Source organism: Dasypus novemcinctus, chromosome 16, assembly GCF_030445035.2.
Source record: "Dasypus novemcinctus isolate mDasNov1 chromosome 16, mDasNov1.1.hap2, whole genome shotgun sequence".
Classification (NCBI taxonomy): Eukaryota; Metazoa; Chordata; class Mammalia; order Cingulata; family Dasypodidae; genus Dasypus; species Dasypus novemcinctus.
The window spans coordinates 66221654-66239739 of NC_080688.1; the positions used below are offsets into that span (position 1 = coordinate 66221654).

At 47.8% G+C, this 18086-nt stretch overlaps 1 protein-coding gene across 1 annotated transcript in view; it reads right to left on the bottom strand.

The window, feature by feature from the left end:
• Window positions 1-18086, bottom strand: part of MYO5B (myosin VB) — a 373786-nt gene that overhangs the window by 46776 nt on the left and 308924 nt on the right. Inside the window, exons 22-25 of the mRNA XM_058277683.2 lie at window positions 15301-15534; window positions 4235-4319; window positions 2839-2987; window positions 1612-1731 (exon numbers count right to left, since the gene is read on the bottom strand). Coding sequence (XP_058133666.1) covers window positions 1612-1731; window positions 2839-2987; window positions 4235-4319; window positions 15301-15534 — 588 coding nt within the window. The remainder of the gene's footprint in view (window positions 1-1611; window positions 1732-2838; window positions 2988-4234; window positions 4320-15300; window positions 15535-18086) is intronic.

The following is an 18086-nucleotide window of genomic DNA, read 5'->3' on the forward strand; positions in this document are numbered from 1 at the left end:
GTGAGGCTGGAACTCAGCTGACTGAGGCCTCCAGGGGCCTAGACTTAAGCAGATGCACAGCAAAGCCAAGGGCCTTAAGTCAGCATTTATTATATGCTTATAAAGCACACACGGCAAATAGCAAACCACCTAGAACTGTACAACTGATAAGAGACCTTTTATCCTGAGGGCTTCCTTTTCTATGCATCTACCCTCAACTCCGTCACTCTCTCTCTTACTGTCCTTTATTTTTCTTTATTGCACTTGGCAGTACCTGTAATTATATTACAGATTTTTTATTGCCTGACTCTCATCAGACAAGCTTGTGATGGCAGGGACCTTCTGATTTGGTCATCACTGATTCCTCGGTACCCACACCAGCATCTGGCATAAAGCACATGCTCGAAACTTGTGTTTTTATAACTGTCTCTCCTTCACTTCTCCACGTGCTGGTTGTATGCACTTATGATTTTCTTCTCAAAAGCCACAGGAAGGGAAACGGACTTGGCCCAGTGGTTAGGGCGTCCGTCTACCACATGGGAGGTCCGTGGTTCAAACCCCGGGCCTCCTTGACCCGTGTGGAGCTGGCCCATGCGCAGTGCTGATGCACGCAAGGAGTGCCCTGCCATGAAGGGGTGTGCCACGCAGGGGTGTCCCCCACGTAGGGGAGCCCCACATGCAAGGAGTGCACCCGTAAGGAGAGCCACCCAGCGCGAAAGAAAGTGCAGCCTGCCCAGGAATGGCGCCGCCCACACTTCCCGTGCCGCTGACGACAACAGAAACGGACAAAGAAACTACACGCAGCAAATAGACACAGAGAACAGACAACCGGGGGAGGGGGGGAATTAAAAATAAATAAATAAATCTTAAAAAAAAAAAAGAAAAGCCACAGGAAAAATTGCATGGCTATTTGGATGAACCAGCTATGCACCTTTGACAAAACTATACACTGATCATAAAGTACATCAAATGCAATGAATGTGCCACACTGATGAAAGAGGATGATGTGGGAGGAGTGGGGTGAGGGGGGTGGGGAGTATATGGGAACCTCTTATATATTTTTAATGTAACATTTAAAAAAAAATAAAGAGGTCGTTGGAAAAAAATAAAACGCAATTTAAGATGGCAAAAAAAAGTGCACTGGGTGGTACATTATTTAGTGACTCTAAGGGGCTATTACTGACAGAGGTATAGTCACCCAGCATACTTTCATTCCAGCTATTTGTTGTTGCTCTCTGAATTTTATCCAGTTTCTAAGTTAGCGCAGAACATTTTCTTGTATATTTACTATTACTACATGCACAGTGATATTAAAGGGGGATGATAAGTTCTATCTATTTAAATGACTTAGTTGTTCCTTTCCTCTCTGCATCAGTTTCTCCATTTGGCAAGGAGAACCAGCGATCTACTGCCCTCTCTCCTTTCTGAATGTGGAGAAGGTGAACAATAATGCATTGCTTTGCATAGTAAATGTTACTCCAGAACACTGTCTATAAACCCACTGCAGTCTGCGCAATCCTGCCATCAGGAATTAGCCCTGGGCAGAACATTCAGCCCCTACTGGGCAGCTATGCACAGGAAAGAAACACTGCTCTGGAGCGTAGGCAAGGGCAGAGAGCAGGCATTACTTACCTCCACCTGCTGGAGGGCATCCTCAGCGTCTCCAATCTCAGATGTGGAGATAGAGGGATAATTGGAGTCAGATTCTAAGCTACTTTGGTTTGATGGGTTCCGCCTGTGGCCTGGGGTTTGCTGTTCAAGGAGAAAAATGTGAAAACTCATAAGAAACTAATGTTCAAAACTCCTCTTGCTTCAAAACCAGTAGTCCTTCTGCCTCGTTGATCAATAAGCATAGGTATCATTTCTTGGGATGAGAGCCGAATAGTTATACCCACAAAACATTTCAGCTACAGTCTTTTGAGCCATCCATCCCATTAACGAATAAGTGACAATAGAGAACACAGCCCCATCTAAGGATCAGTGCCTTCATTTCTTCATGAAATGAAAATCCAAAACCCTTAGAAGGCCTCATTCTCTGAAAAGTCCTGGTGAAATAACCTTAAACTTCTGGTCTTCCTCTCCAAGCACCCAACGGCAGCCTTGTCATTGGCCTGCTTCTGGAAAAGCACCTGCCCCTAGTGACCTTCTCCCTTTAGCCTGCACGACACAAATTGTATTAGGATAGTCCCACACTAGAAATAGAGTTTACTATTTATACGGTTCATTTAAAAATACTTGAGTTTTGCATCTGATTTGGCTTTGAGAATAAAAACTGAGCTTGCAGGAACATTTTAAATTTCTATAGATATGTTCCTATTCAGCTTCCCTTCCTGGTTTCTATGTAATTAACGTATTCAATCTTGTTGAAGGAATGTTTAGATGGGGTAAAAAAGGAAGACTGAAATCCTGGTCTGGCATGAAAACCATTTCGATGTACCCGGTATTTCTTCAGAGATTAGGAGAAACGTTCAGGGCCACGGGCCCCCTGCAGAACACACTAGTGAAGCCAAGAGCTCTACTCCCAACGCCATTATTGCTTCAATACGGGGATGCTCCCAAAATAGGGAGCAAGAAAGATAAATACACGTGGGTGGGATTTTCCTTAAACATATAACCAAGAGCTTTACAAGATCTCAAAGTCAAAAAAGGAGCTGTCCTTGGGAATGAATCGTGCAGCCCAGATACCTCCTTAATACTACCTCTGCTGGAGAATGGCGAGAAAGAAGCTGGAAAGCAACACTCTCCACACACTGACTGACTGCTGCTGTGTCAGAAAGCAGAGGCGCCTGAGAACAGGGCGATGAAGCAGGGTGGGGCCGGGTGCCTGGCTCGGTGGGGCAGCAGAACGGCCTTACTTGCCTTCATGATGGCCATCTCATCCCGAAGGTTGTCGTATCTCTGCTCCAACCGGGAATACTCCTTCACGAGGTTCTGGTACCGGGAACGCTCCTCCTCCAGATCTTTCTTCATCAGGAGATTTTCCTTGACAGAGTTCTGGGCAAATTCATCTGGAAAGCAAGCATATTAAGCCGCAGTTTGGCTTTCTGAATGGATTCCCCTCACTTGTATTGACTCATGCTGTCTGATTAATCTCTTGTTGAAAGGCTGCCCCCACAAGCTCATAACGCTGGCACTTGATGAATCTATTAACTCACCCCAGGGCGAAGGGGAAGCTCATTACCCTGGCTTAAGGCTTCAGAGAGGGGGAGAAGGAGCAGCCCTGCCCTAGGGAGGTGGGGACAGAGAAGCCCAGGGCATGTATGAGAGCTCCCTCGTTCAGCATGCCAGCCTCTCTCTCTTCTGGCACTTGTCACAGCAACGGCTGGCAGCACCCATGGAAGAACCAGAGTTTTGTTCCACAGTTTCTTCCCTATACCTGATGTTTCAGATTCTTGGAATGCAGAGAGATTAAAGGAGATTTAAGAGATGGTAAGACCAAAAGTTTAGGTGGGGGAGGAAGGGAAGGCAAATAGGAAGGGTGGGTTTTTCCTCCACCCAAACTTATTTGTAGAAGGGAACAGGTTTTTTAAAAAGGGGAATGAATAAACACTGTGTCTTTTCTACAGGAATTAGTACTGGAGGGGCCTAGGAAGTCTAGTTCAATTCTTTGTAATAAGGGGCAAGGAGCCCCAGGAAGAGAGATTGGGAGTAATTTGCTTCAGGCCACACTGAGTGGGGATGAGAATGTGGCTCTGAGGTCTCACTGTTCTTCCCGCAGCCCAGGCCACCCAGGAGCTGGCGAGCGTGTGAGACAGGTCCAGCTGGGATCTGCTCCTGACCATCTCTTCAGCAAACTCAAGGGGTAGAAGAAACCATGCTGGCACTGTGAGCACTCAAGACAAACGGAAGAGTGACAGCTCCTGAGCGCTTACTATGCGGTACCTCTCTCTCCTCACAGGAGCCCTGAGATCTAGACCTCTATCTGTCCATTTGGCAGATGCAGAAAGAGAGGACGGCAGCCATTAAGTGTCTTGCTCAAGGCCACATAGTAGCATGTAGTGGAGCCATGCTTTGAACCCCCCGAATCCAAACCTCATGAATTATACTGTCCATTACGTGTGCATCTCACCTTACTAAACTCTTGAAACAAAAATTCTTCAGGATCTTAAAAATCACCATTTTATTTTTCATCTCTCTCCTATTAAAGCCCTTCCTCTACTGTAGCATTTTGCCTCTAACTGCTTGCTGGGAATCTTTTGGGGACATCTGGGGGGGGAAAGAAATTAAAACAGAACAAAAGCACTTTGGCACATACCTCTAGACTGGCACAGGATTTGGTGGTTAAGTTGTTCTTTCTCATCTTTCAAGAGAGCATTTTCTTGCTCCAGGTCTGCAACTCGCTGAAAGAGAGAACAGGGGAAAATGTTCCCCCTTGTGATCATGGCCACAGGAAAGGCTCCTTTTGTGGGGTTTGAATTTCAGATGGTTCTGTTTAAGTGCTCTTTATATTTCAGAAACTCAGCCAAAGCTTCTTTGATTTTGAAGACAAATTTTATCCTAAAAGAAAAACCCCATTAAGACAAGAGAGGCAAGTGCACCATTGTTTCTGGTCTTCCAATGTCCATTAAAACCTCAAGAGAAGTCTACACCAGTCTCACATGCCTTGTTGAGAAAGTGACAGGTTTTGCGTCCTTGAATTTGGCTACCTGTCTTGGTAACCCTGAACTCTGAATCTTCAGGAAGTCAGAAGCCAACACTGAGCACATTAATGCTGGCTATACTGCGTGCCCTTCCTCTGACTTGCTAGATGACAGCTCATTCCAGATTCTGGCAAAAGGAAGGAAACTGGCTATCAACAGTCAACTGTCCAGTCTAGTGTTTAGCTTCTGATGATACCACTGAAGGAAACATGAGGTGAATATTACTGAAAAGAAAATGGCAAAAGAGGAAAAAAGAAAAGAAAAAAAGACAAAGAAGGGATTACTAATTAAAGAAAAATCCTGATCTGTTCAAAGAGGAAGAATTAAAACAGCATAAGATTCTGAAAAATGAAAATATTTTTCCTATTTACTATTAGAGCAAATATTTGCATGGATTTAAAAAATGTAACTTCTCAGAGTCATATTCTAAGAGAATTAGAAATTATTAGTTCCTATAAAGGAGAATGGGAAAGAGGTACGGGAAAGACCTAAATGTAAAAGCTAAAACTATAAAACAATGAAAACACAGTTCTGAGTCTTTAAAGACCTTTGTGTCTTAAATATAACACCAAAAGCAAAGCAACCAAAGAAAAAATAGGTAATCTGAACTTCATCAAAAATTAAATACTTTTGTGCTTCAAAGGACACCATTGAGAAAGTGAAAAGGCAACCAAAGGAATGGGAGAAAATATTTGCTAATCACATACGTGATCAGGGACTTGTATCCAGGCTATATAAGGAAAACTTGCAACTCAACAATAAACCATAAATAACTCAATTTAAAAATAAGCAAAGGACTTGGATAGACATTTCTCCAAAGAAGATATATACATATCCAAGGGGCACAAGAAAAGATGCCCAACATTATTAATCATTAGGGAAACACAATTCAAAATCACAGCAAGGTTCTACTTCCTATCCACTAGGATAGCTGTAATGAAAAACCACAGACAAATAAGTGTTAGGAAGGTTATGGAACAATTGGAACCCTCATATACTGCTGCTGGGAATATGAAATGCTCCAGCCACTTTGGAAAACATTTGGCATTTCTTCAAAAGATTACACAGAGTTACCATATGACCCAGTAGTTCAACTCCTAGATACACATTTGGGAGAAATGAAAACCTATATCCACAAAAAAATCATACATAGATGTTTATAGCTGCATTATTCATAATAGCCAATGGACAATTCAAGTGTCCATCAACTAATGAATAAAATATGTCCTATCCCTAAATGAACTATTATTCAGCAATACAAAGGAATGAAGTACGGATCCATATACTACAAAACAGATGCATCTTGAAAACATTATAATACAAAACCACACATAGAAGGCCACATTTATATGAAATGTCCAGAATTGGCACTTCTATAGAAACAGAAAGTAGCTTAATGGTTGCGTAGGGGTTTGGTGGGGTGGGGGGAATAGAAGATTTACTTCTAATGGGTGAGGAAAGTATTCTGAAATTAGATGATGTTAATGGCTGCACAGCTCTGGGTAGCAGGCTGATTTACTAAGCTAAGTGCAAAAGGTAAAGAGTGAGAGGCTCCCAGTTTTGGCTTGAGTGACGAGCTTTGCACAGACAGCTGGGAGATGGTCCTGCACAGGAAAGGCCTCGCTCTCTGCCTCAAGTCTTCTCGTTGGCCATTTAAGAACCACTCTTAAGTTGGAAGGACTTTTCCCAACTTCTGGAGGAGGAGTCTCAGAAACAATATCTTCAGAATAACACAGCACATCTAACCACCATCATGGGCACAGAATCAGCGAGTCGACAGTGACCTACTGGGGTGCTGCCTAGGAGATGACAGCCTGGAATTGGGGAGGAGGGATGACCACAGATCCCTCAGGACCCACCTGCTCTCCCATCAGAGAAAGACCGTCCTAGCTGTGCTGGAACCCTCTGGCAGTGAAACCAAGAAAGGAGACCCCAGGGATGCTGGCTGAAGGGCAGAAGCCCTGTCCAGTGTCAGTGCCCTCCAGGTATGTTTCAGTGCTGCCTTCCTTCCTCCTGGCTTTACAGTAAGCTCGAGGCACCAAGAGGTGAGTAAAGAGAAGAGCTCCCCCATCCTTAGAATCACACAGAAAGGGTCCAGAGGCAACGTGAAAGGGCTGCATGGAGGAGTGAGGTCACAGGCCTCCCCTGCTCAGGGGTCAGGGGCCTCGGTGCCTCTGCACAGGTGCTGTATAGAGAAAAAGAGAGATACAAACGTAACTTTTTTTTTTCTTTAGGTATCGGGGCGGGGGATCGAACCCGGTATATCGACCTCATATGTGGGAAGCAGGCATACAAAAGCTTGCAGTACATCGCTCCCCCAAACATAACCTATTAAATACTGTCATGGGGCTTGCACAAAGCTCCAGGCACTTTGCTAGCACTCTGTGAATGTCACCAAACTCACTGATTTTTTTCAATTTCCTTTAAGATGTGGCTCAAAACTACCTTTCAGGAATCTTTCCTTTCTCGGTCTCCGGACATGCTACTCCTTTCCAGCCTCCCAATTAAGTCCGTTTGGTCACAAGTTTGCCTGTGGCTGTACACTGTTGAGTGTTACACCAGTGAGGCCCATGGGTGTTTTCAAAAGCCTTCCAGGTAATTTGGACATGACTCTAGATTAAGAGTCACTGGTCTTATGTCTATATTCAGCAGAACTTCTCCCTGCATCCCAAGGACATTGTAAGCCCGTCCCAGGGCAGGGACTCACTGGAAAGTCAGGGAGAGGGGGACATGCTCTGCTTCCACACAGGATATCAGATGAGCTAAGGCTGGTCAGAAGGTGGAGGCGTGTAGCTAATTAGACCAAACTGCTCTTCTTCACCAACAACTTATTGTCTACTATAATGAATGCTACTGTTGTTGTGTCTATTTAAGATGAAAAATGAAACATGATTTGGTGGTGAGGATAAGGTATGGAAGAGAAAGCAATGACAGAGAGAGGGAAGATGGTTCTTCATTAGAGGCTCCCACTCATGGAGCCCAGTTCTAGCCCCTGGGAGGACACGGGGCAAGGTGGCTGTTCACCCAGTAGACATCTGACATGCTGCTGGGCCAGGAGCTGGGGGATGCAAAGCAAATCCCCCATTTGGTAGCTGCCCTCAGGGAGTGCCCGGCCTCATCGGGGTGACAGGTGCTACAGTAAAACCCACAGGGCTGCGGTTGTGACCTCCGGGGTGCAGGGTTTCTCAAGCGCACAGCGTACCACTGCCGGGGAGCCAGAGCAGTCTTGGTTGGGGAGGGGACACTGTGGGATGTTTAGCAGCATCTCTGGCCTCGACCCACTGGGATCCAACAGTACCTCGCCTTTCCCCAGTTGTGACACCCCACACGCCTTCAGACATTGCCAGGTGCCAGGACCCTGAGGCGGAGTTTCACAGCCAGCCCCAGGAGGAGGTATTCTTGGCAGAAAGAACAGCTGGGGTAAAAGTACAGAAGCACGAGGGCATGGTGCGGGCGTGTGAAGACTCTGATGCCACTGGAACGTACGGTTCGGGCAGGGAGACCAAGACAAGGCTGGGTGGGTAGACGGCGTGAAGTCAGCCACTGAATGGCTCCTCTCCTGCTGTCCTCCGAATAAAGCCTGAACTCCCTGGCGCGTTCCCAAACCCCACCAGGGAGGGGCCCAGCCTCCCTCCCCGGTCTCCTCCTGCCCCAACTTACCCCATTCATTCTGCTAACCTCTGCTTCCCCACTCTTTACTGGTGCATTTCCTCCGTTATTTAGTTCTTAACTGTCACTCTTCCAGGAAGCCTTCCTAGCCCGCCAGCGTGGGTGGGTGCTGTCCTCAGTGCTGTGCTCTTATAATGCCCCAAGGATCTTGTGAGAGACCCTGTCACTGTTCTCCCTCACCTGCCTGCGCCTGCCTGGACCAGGGGCTCTGCGAGGGCAGGGAGCAGGTTGTCAGGCTGTGCTCAATGTTGTTGAAAGGTCTTGTAGACTGAGTCCAGGATCCTGAACTTTCCTCAGTAGAAAATAAAAATTCCTTTAGTTTTTTTTTTTTTTTCCTTAAGTAGTATGTATATTGCTGAGTAAAACATCTAAAGTACTTGAACTTGTAGTCAATCCCATTTTGGGAGGTATACTTATGTTTTTCAATGCAACATAGGGAACACACTCTTCACAAGCATCTAATCTGCTATTAACTTGGAGGCAGCTCCCCACCCAATGGATTCAAGAGTACCTTTTAAAGTAGCCTGCTAACAAAGATGATCAAGATGGCATTCCCTTTTCCTCGTGTAAAAAGAAAAGTCCAACTGGAAACTGCCAAGGGAAGAGACCACATGGTGCACACCTCTTTGAAATGAAGTCAACAGCAGCATCATGAAGTTAGACCTGGCGCTGCCACTAGGAGGGAGAGGTCCAGTCCTGGCTTGGCCAGGAGCCGGGGATGTGGTGGGGGCAAGTCCTGGAACCTCTGAATTAACTGATAACAGGAGCTTTTGAGCAGGCTAGTAAGTAACCTGACCCGTATCATGGAAGTAGGACAGTGCTTCCCCTCAATCACCCCCCAAAAGGGACATGCCTTCTGCCAATTTATGTCATTATCCCGGGTTGGATCTGAAATCTCCCTTCCTAAGCACACAGCCTAAGATCATGGAACTTCTCTGCAACAACCTGTTATCTAAACTCTGAGCCAAGACCACAGTTTTGGAGAGCCATGGTCAACAGTGTGTATACCCACGAAGGTGTCAATTTGTTTGAGCCTCATTTCCTCCCTCCATCTCCCTTCAAGACTTTGATTCATACTTCAAGCCTCCAATGAACTCAGCTTTGTTATCCTAAGCCATACATCAAAGTGGCAGTAGAGGAGATTTGTTTTTCCTCCGCACTTCAACAATTCTGGAGGTGGGCCCAATTTCTGCTCTTTAGTGAACAGCAGGAAGGGACCAATTCCACACTCGGCTCCACAGATCCCAGGGAAGTCAGAAAAGGCTTCCCAAATGGCACTTCTCCAGGTATTGGTCACCTCCAAGTTCTCGAAGCCAGCCAGTACACGGAGAGCTTGCTGACAGATGCTGCAGGTGACAACCTTCTATAGCCAAACAGCCTCCCTTTTGCAAGCTATCAGGGATGCAGCGTGCAGAGAGAAGCTTCAGCAACACAGAACCAGGCAGGTATGGTGTACTTCTCTGAGCTTGATAAATAACACCTTCCCTAGTTTTCAGGACTCATTAACTACTGTTTGGCTGTGTTTTTTTTTTTTTTGGTCTTTTAACTGTTGCAGGCAGGCAACATGACTTACGCATGCTCCTGACTTGTACAAGGAAGGCTGTTTGGGTCAACTCATCAGAGACAACACTGGGGGCCATTCCTGCAACTACCAGGCTAATAAAGTAAAACAGTCCCTTTAGGATACATCAAAAGAGAGACAAGGGGAGGGTCAAGGAGAAGTGCAGCAGAAACGAGGAACTGAGGTGGCGCAATTGACAGGGAACCTCTCTTCACATTAGAGGTCACCAGGATCGAATCCCGGTGAATCCTAGAGGAGAAAAAATGAGAAAAGAAGACAACACAGACAGCAGAAACAGCAGGGGGAGAGGAGAGGAAGGGGGAAAATAAATAAATAAATATTCAAAAAAAAAAAGACTATGCTTCCCATCACTCAAAGACAAGCCCTGGAAGAGAGGCACGGCAGATTCCAGACGGCGGGCCCAAGCGTCGTGGACACTACCGTTTTCACTCAGTGTCCACTGTTTCAAAGCCAAGGGCCTGGGAACCAGGAAGGATTCAAATAGAGCAAGTTACTATTCATGACCTCAAGGAAGTGACAGCTGTGCTGCACAAACAATAAGCAACGTTGACTGAGCTTTTACTATGTCCCAGGCACTGTTACAAATTTACTTAATACCCCTGAGGTAGGATCCATCATTACTAGCTTTTAAGGAAACTAAGGCACAGAAGATTAGGGAACTCACGAAAGGTCATACAGCCAGGAAGGTGAAAAGCTGGGCGCTGCCCTGAGCGGTCTGGGTCCAGGCCATGCCCCAGACCCCTGTGCATCCTGCCTCCCAGCAATCCCGTGAAGCACGGAGAGGCCAGTGGCTTAGAGGAGGCCTCCGCTGACTGGCTCTAAAGCAAGAATTCGGAGCAGGAGGGAAGCAGCGTGCGCTGCAGGGAGCAAGGAAGATGGGATGGATGAAGAGGGATCTGAACTGAAGCTCAGGAGGAGGGGAGGAGCTGAGGATGCTGAAGAGAGGGGAGGAAACTTCAGGCTTGAATGAGAAGCTGAAAGGAAGAAGCTGGAAGTAAATTCACATTGAGAGGAGACTGTTGGGAAAAGACCCCCTTTGGAGCTGAGGGTTTGGACAGAAACAGCACCAGCTAAAGACAACTTGGCAAGAGCGGTGAGAACGACCCAGCAAAGGGGATGCAGCCTGTTCTGCGTAGAGAATTACATCCCACTTCCTGCCTTTCAAGGCTGTGCATCTACCCATCAGTAGAAATTTACAAGCATGGCCCTTGGCAGGGACAATACTTCTAATTCTGCAAAATCCTGTGAAGACTTACTTGCCTATTCTCTGAAAGAGTTTTCTTCCAAGCAAGCCCATTACTATTTAACTAGAAGGTGAGATGTTAAAGCAGAGAAGTCAAAAGTCAACACTTTCTGGATATTAAGGCAGCTCTGAAACAATGACTAAAGCGCATATCCCTAATAGTGACCCAGCAGGCGTATTTTCATCTAATTTAAGCTCACAGGTCTAAAGCGCTAAAGGCAGAGCTGTGCACCTCTCTGGAAATGTCATGGACTAAGGCTTCCCAGAGGTCAGAAGGTCCTTCCTGATCTGACCCCACTGCCTCTCTGACGCCACCCTCCACGGGTTTCCTTGCTCACTCCCTTAGCCCTCCGGCCTCCTGGTTGGTCCCCAAACCCGCCCAGCCCTCTCCCACCTCAGGGCCTGTGCACCTGCTGTTACATTTGTAACTTGTTCTTCAGAAACCCTCATGGCACCCCCCTAACCTCACTCATGTGTCATAATCGAAACCCACACCTCCGCCCCCGCACAGGTCAAGCTCTATCCCCTTGACCCTGATTTTTCTTTATAGCACATAATGTATATAATACGTCTTTGATTCCTGTCTGTACCCTTTTCCTTTAGCCTCCAAATGTAAGCTCCATAAGAACGAGATGAGCTTTTGCCCCAGGGTGTAGAACAGTGCCCAATACACAACAGGCACTTAGTATCTGCCAAGTGAAGGACCGTGAACTTCTGCATCTCTGCACTGAGACAATGTCCTTCTGCAGATTTGGGCAGCGCTCTCCTTTCCAATAACCAACCTCCTTAAGAATCATGGATCCTGGAGCCTCTGAGGGCACAACCCTGAATCTTGCCTGGCAAGAGAAGTTCTTCAGAGAGAAGGCTCAAAACATTTAACTGTGAGAGGTTCCTCAAGGTCAGGTCTATTTCGCTCTGGAAGTATCTCAAATCCAAAACCTTTCTATTGGAACTACCCAAGGCAACCAACTAGTGGCTGGTGGTTCCATACCCGAAGACATAATATAAGGCACAGCCCCCCACCCCCCACCCCCATCTGAACGCTCAGGGCCTGGGGACCTGCTATGTAACCCCTCAAGCACAAGGGCCCCTTTCCCAGAGCCGGGCACCTGGCTGTGGCTACTCCTTATCCATGGCTTGCCCTCAGCCAGGCCTTGCTCCTGATCCCACCAAGCAACTCCCAGAGCAGATTATGGATGGCAAGCTGGTTACCTCTGTGCCAAGGAGCCACCTCTCTTTCTTCAGGGACATCAAGCACAGCCATACAAAAGCACGGAGCTGCACAAAGCAGCCAGCACAGGGACCACTCATAACTTTAAAAGAGCAGAACATACACATCCAGGCTAAAAGGGAAGGAAGTTAAAGGCCTAGGTATGGATCACTCTGGGGAGAGGCCAAAACAACGGATGCCGTTAGTAGAAAAGGCTGTCACCCAATTTACCTGGTGAGAGGGTGGGGGTAGGGGTGCTGCCCAGGGCTCTGTAGATGTGGAGGGGACTTTCTGCCCCCAGGGAAGCCTGTTCTTAACACAGGCTAAAGCAGGGTGGCCACATGACCTGCCAATTAACATCAAGGGTGCAGAGCTCAAAGTCTTCCAAGGTTGCCAGTTCCGATACATCTGCTTCCTTTGCTGACAGAAATTAATCCATTACTTAAACATCTACCCGCAGTCAGCTCCCACTCTGCACTTCCCTTGCATCAATCTCACTCAATGCAAAGGTGCCCAGGCAAGTCCCAGAGGAGACCAATTGTCTGATTATTCAGCATTTATTAAGACTGGAAATGGTGCCTTTGATAAATAATAAACCTTGACCAGACAGAGGAGACAAAAGAACAAATCCCCCCCTCCTACTCCCAAAGAAAAGGTTTTAGAGATCCTGGAGCAGGAGGAGATTTTGCTTGTACTTTTTCTCTTCCTGGAAAGAGGTGAACATTCCACTCAGGTCTGCAGGCTACAAGGATGCCTGTTTATTCTTAAGTGTTACTGACTTGGTATTTGCTTACGTTTGGAGTCCAGGAAGGTGCTTTTTCTGCTCTGCCTGCACTCCTATTGTCCCCTTCTTGATGTCCAAGCTCTCCCAGGTCAACACACTCGGAAATAGCAACTTTTTTTTTTTTTTTTCAGGGAGAAGGGGATGGAATCCGCTTCTCTACTTCACTCTGTCATACTGTAAACACTTTTTTTTTTAAAGATTTTTTTCTTTATTTTTCTCCCTTCCCTTCCTTCTGCCCTGTTGTTTTTGCTGTCTGTGTTATCTTCTCTTTTTACTTTCTCTCCTCTAGGATTCACCTGGGTTCGATCCTGGAGACCTCTGATGGGGAGAGAGGTTCTCTGTCAATTGCACCACCTCAGTTCCTGGTTTCTGCTGCGCCTCACACCTCGAATCTCTTAAAGTCCTTTCAGTCCCCAGGTTACAGCATTTCATGGGATGTAGGGAAGGGTGGCTGGGGAGATGAGGAGCCAAGCACTCTCCATGAGGGCAGAGACAGGAGACCCAGGCTGTGTAGCTATGCTTTGTTACCTGGCTGACCAGGTGTCTCATCTGGACGGAAGATGCACAGATAGGGAACTTTTTCTTTTTTCCACCTGTGTCACCAATTTCAAAGTTCAAGAGCTTCCAGTTTTACCCTTGGCCTTTTCTTTCTGCCTTGGGATTCTACCTCATCATTTGTTCACATGGAAGGGTTACCATCTATCTGCCTGTCCATCTGTCTATCCATCTGCTCCCAAGAGTAAACAGACCACAGGTATGAATTCTACATTTATAGGTTGCAGCTTGTAGCTGCCTTTTAACAGGAGATAATGAAGTCAGTCTCAGGCAGGGTGTTGGGTGGGTAACCTGGCAGGTACATCTGGGCAGAGGGTCTTGTGGTGCTTCAAAGTCACACACTAGGTGGGGGGTCTCTTTTACGCCAGGCTGCCTGCATGGGGAATCCCATGTCTTACTTTCTTCTTCACATATTCCCACCTAGCTCCACCTCTGACTCTGGGAAATCCCTGGAACATGGGTGAAAACAAGGCTGAAGGTGATGACATTCTGCCTAGGGCAGGAAAATGATGCATTCAAGCTGAACACAAGCTGGTCTTACAGGCTGCTCATCTAAAATGGGAGCCTGTATGCTTCGCAGCTGTTGGAGGGCTCAGGCCAGGAGAAGAAAATGGGGTAGTAGAAAACAAAAGGAACTACATAGCAGGGCTGAAGTGGTTCTTTTTTTTCCAGAAGCCATCAAATCCAATCTCATGGAGTTGGTCAGTTGCAACTCTAGAAAGGGCCACAGAGGTGCTCTAGACCAACCCCTTCCCCCCAGTGAAGGAAGGAAGACCACTGCATGTGGTAGTGGTAGGCCAAGGATGGGGATCTGGGTATCCCAAGATCTAGACCAGGGCCGGAATTTAACCTGCCCTGATTTCTATGCACTGAACATTATGAATATGGAGTCCCTCCCTCAGATTCCCAACCCAATGGGACTCTCTAACGCAAGACAGGGACTAGAAAGAGGGCAGCATGCTAGTTCCCTGCTGGGCTTTGGATACCTGTAGAGATGGGGGAGGGAGCAGCCATGCCCCCAGTCCATGAAAGGCCCTCCAGTAGCACTCGGGGACTTTCCTGGTCTTTGTATCCTGATGTTGGAGGTAAGAGTGGAGGCAAATCCCAGGAAGTTCTATTTTATGGGGTAGAGAGTAGGTGAGCCAGGCTGAAACTATCAGTACTCAAACTTTAGGAACATTCCCCAAAGTACAATGGTTTATTATGGGTAAGACTAGTCCAGATGTCTAGAGTTGCCCCGAATCCCTGAGGGCAATGACAGGAACAGTTCTAACGTCCCTCTTGCTACCAGAGTAACCAACAGGGATTCGAGTCATAGAGGAGCCTTGGGACTAATTCTAGACTACATGGAAGATGCTCAAAGGCTGACAGCCACAGTGTATCCCTCTACAGGAGTGCCAGCTCTCCAAATGACTGTTCTCCAGGAACAGTCAGCACTCAGTGGAAGAATGGACGCATGCTGTTCCCCCAAAGCAGGGCCATAATCCAGTCTGAACACAGAGGGACAGAACAGCCTGTGGGCAGGAGCTCCAGTAGAGCCCACGGCAATTTTAGAGCTTAAAGAAGGAAGAGCATCACAGGGGTGCTCTGTGTTTGCAGGCCCCTGCCAAGCAGACACCCCTTTGGCCTTGCACTTACCTTTCTCAGTTCATCTTTCTCCCTGGTGTGGGCATCCTCCAGGACCTTGCGCTCTGAGTGGGCCCTCTGCAGCTCCGTCTGCAGGCTCTCAACAACCTCCTGCAGCCTCGGGCTGGCGTCCCCACCTTGGCTCTGCTGGTAGTGCGCCAGCTCCTTCCTCAGCTTCTCCACCTCCACGGTGTGCATGGAGGTGATCGCGGTCAACTGCTCTGACACTGTCTTGAGCTCTTTGTTCTGTGGAGGGCATCAGCAAATAGGCAGAGGGGAGAAAGAGGCAGAGAGAGAGAGGGGTCATTTGACCAGGAAAAGGCATGAAGGTGATATTAAAAAAGAGAAAGGCGCTACCAAGGTGGAATTAAATCTCACAATCATTACATGCTTGAGTGCTTTCCTGGCATCTCCCTAACAAACTCTTCTGTGAACCGAGCAGGAATACAAGAAAACAAAATACACCAATACCGATGTTACTAAAATAGTCCAAGGAGCGTTTGTGAGCAGGTGCGGCACTGGAAGCTGACGGCAGTTAGCTTTCCATGGGGGATGCGCAGCTCTCAGTTTTGAGCCGGGAACTACAGCGTCCTGGGCCTGCTGCTGCTGCCTCTCGGGTTCTTTCGCAGTGAGCCTTCCTACCCGGGGAATCACTGGCACACACGGCTGCAACCTAATCGCCGGCTCTGAGACAAAGGACCCCTTCAGCATCCCCTCTGCCAAGGAGGCCCTTCAGGGGGCTTAGGAATCGCTCTCACCACCTGTCAGCAGGGGCTTTCCCTGCAAGACTCTGACCCCAGAAACCAGCGCTCTGAGTAGAGGCGTCCAGTCCCTGCCCCACAGGCTGGCCACCCAATCACATTTCCACTCAACCAAAGTTGTAGGTGTGATGTGTCACTCACGTGGAGTCAGGTAAGGAGGGGACTGGGAAGCGGGCCATACGGTAAGAGTCCTGCATAAAATGCTGGGAACCTACAGCCAGTGCCAAGCACTAAACCGTAAATTAGGGGCAGAAACTGGCACCACAGAAATCGAGAGAATATCAGCTAAAAGTGGTCAGTAGGGAAAACTGGAGAGGAAGAAGTAGGGTTCTCCAAATAAGCAAGCAACAAATAGTCACTGATTATTCTTCACTGTTATTCTCTGCAGGGGCTCCAAGTAGAACAAGCTATTGGCTAAAATACCGGGGTGTCAAGAATCAATTATTAATTCACATCAAAAATTAAACTCCCTATTTCTGTAGGCCTACAACTGCTCTAACACACACAAAAATAAATGATTAAAAAAATTAAACTTCATGGGAAGAAATGCGGGAAAGCAAAAGAAAAGCTGCTGGATACAAGACAATGCCTGGCACACTGTGGGGTCTTCAGGCTGTGACCCATGTGTCAGGGTGCAAAGTGCACTCCTGCACTGACACGGAAGATAAAGACACTCCCTCACGCCATGGGAATGTCCATTACAATCTCCCTGCCATATGTCCGGTCTGGCTATGCGCCTTCCTCTAACCAATCACAAATAAGAAATCCAATTAAACAGTATCTGTTTTAAAAACCCAGTACCTGTCTGGACCACCCACTCTGGTCTGGTTCTCCAGTGGAGGCTGAAGAGTGTCTGCACCAGGGGGAGAGGGGATTCAGAGAGGGAATGTATGCTGGAGCAGCCGCGAGCTGCCCCCTGACCTCATGTCTGCTCAGGAGAGAGGGGAGAGGACTGGACTGGGGGGTCCCTAGGTCAGGATGGTGTGGAGGATGGGGAGAGCTACAAAATAAAGGGTTGCACAGCCATCTGCTTGGCAGATCCTCAAGGAGAACTCTGCTCTGCCGACAGGTAGCTGATGGCGTCCAGCTCTGGACACACCCTGATGTAAAGGAGAATTTGTCGGGAGGGGGGGGGCAGGGGTTAAGTGTGTTCAAATCCAGGTCTTTCACTGATTAAGTTATGCAACCTCTATGCACCCCACTTTCCTTGTGTGTAAGTGGGGATAAAAGTAACTCCTCACTCACAGGGTTGTTACCAGGATGCAGAGAGACAGTGCTCAGCTGGGTGACTGGTACACAGTAAGTGATCAAGAAATGCAGCTACTTCATTGTTTGGAGTCCTCTAAGGAGTCCCTTGGAGAGTTGCTCTGAATTTTTTACTGGCTGCCTGTGGTCTGGGTGGGAAGATTTTCAGCAGCAGAGCACGGGCAGCTCTGTATCTCAACAACATTGGCATCCAAAAATAACCACTGGGAACTGACACAGGACTTTTCATGCTCTGGCTGTGCTTCTGGGATGTCAGAAAGGAAGACCCCGAGAGTGGCTCAGCAGTCTCCAGCCCCATCCTCACGCCTGGAGGTGTCTATGGCCAGACCCCAGGACCTTCCCTGTGCTGTCAGGCAAGCCCCCCACAGCTGCCTTGGACAGCATCACCTGGAGACGGGCCAGTCCTGTCCTGGCACCAGGGGGCCAGCCAACCCACTGTGGGTGGAGAGGGCTGGGGCTTTCTAGGGGCTTCTGTCCTCCTTGGGTTCCTCGGAGTCCTGAGAGGACACTCATTCTGCTCTGGGCTCAGCCGACTGCTGAAGGCACAGGCCTGTCTTCAACTGGCTGCCAGGAGCCTGGCTGGGAAGATAAGCCTCGGGCTCTATGCTACTTGTTACTTTCTCGAAAGGTCATTTTTTCCCCTCAAAGGTTTGATTAGTCAAGGTATTTTTTATGCATGAAATGCTACCCCTGCCTGAAAGAGACGGCACCTACCTCTTCTTCCAGGCAGGGATCGCAGGGCCTCAGCTGGCTCAGAAGCACTTTTGTGTA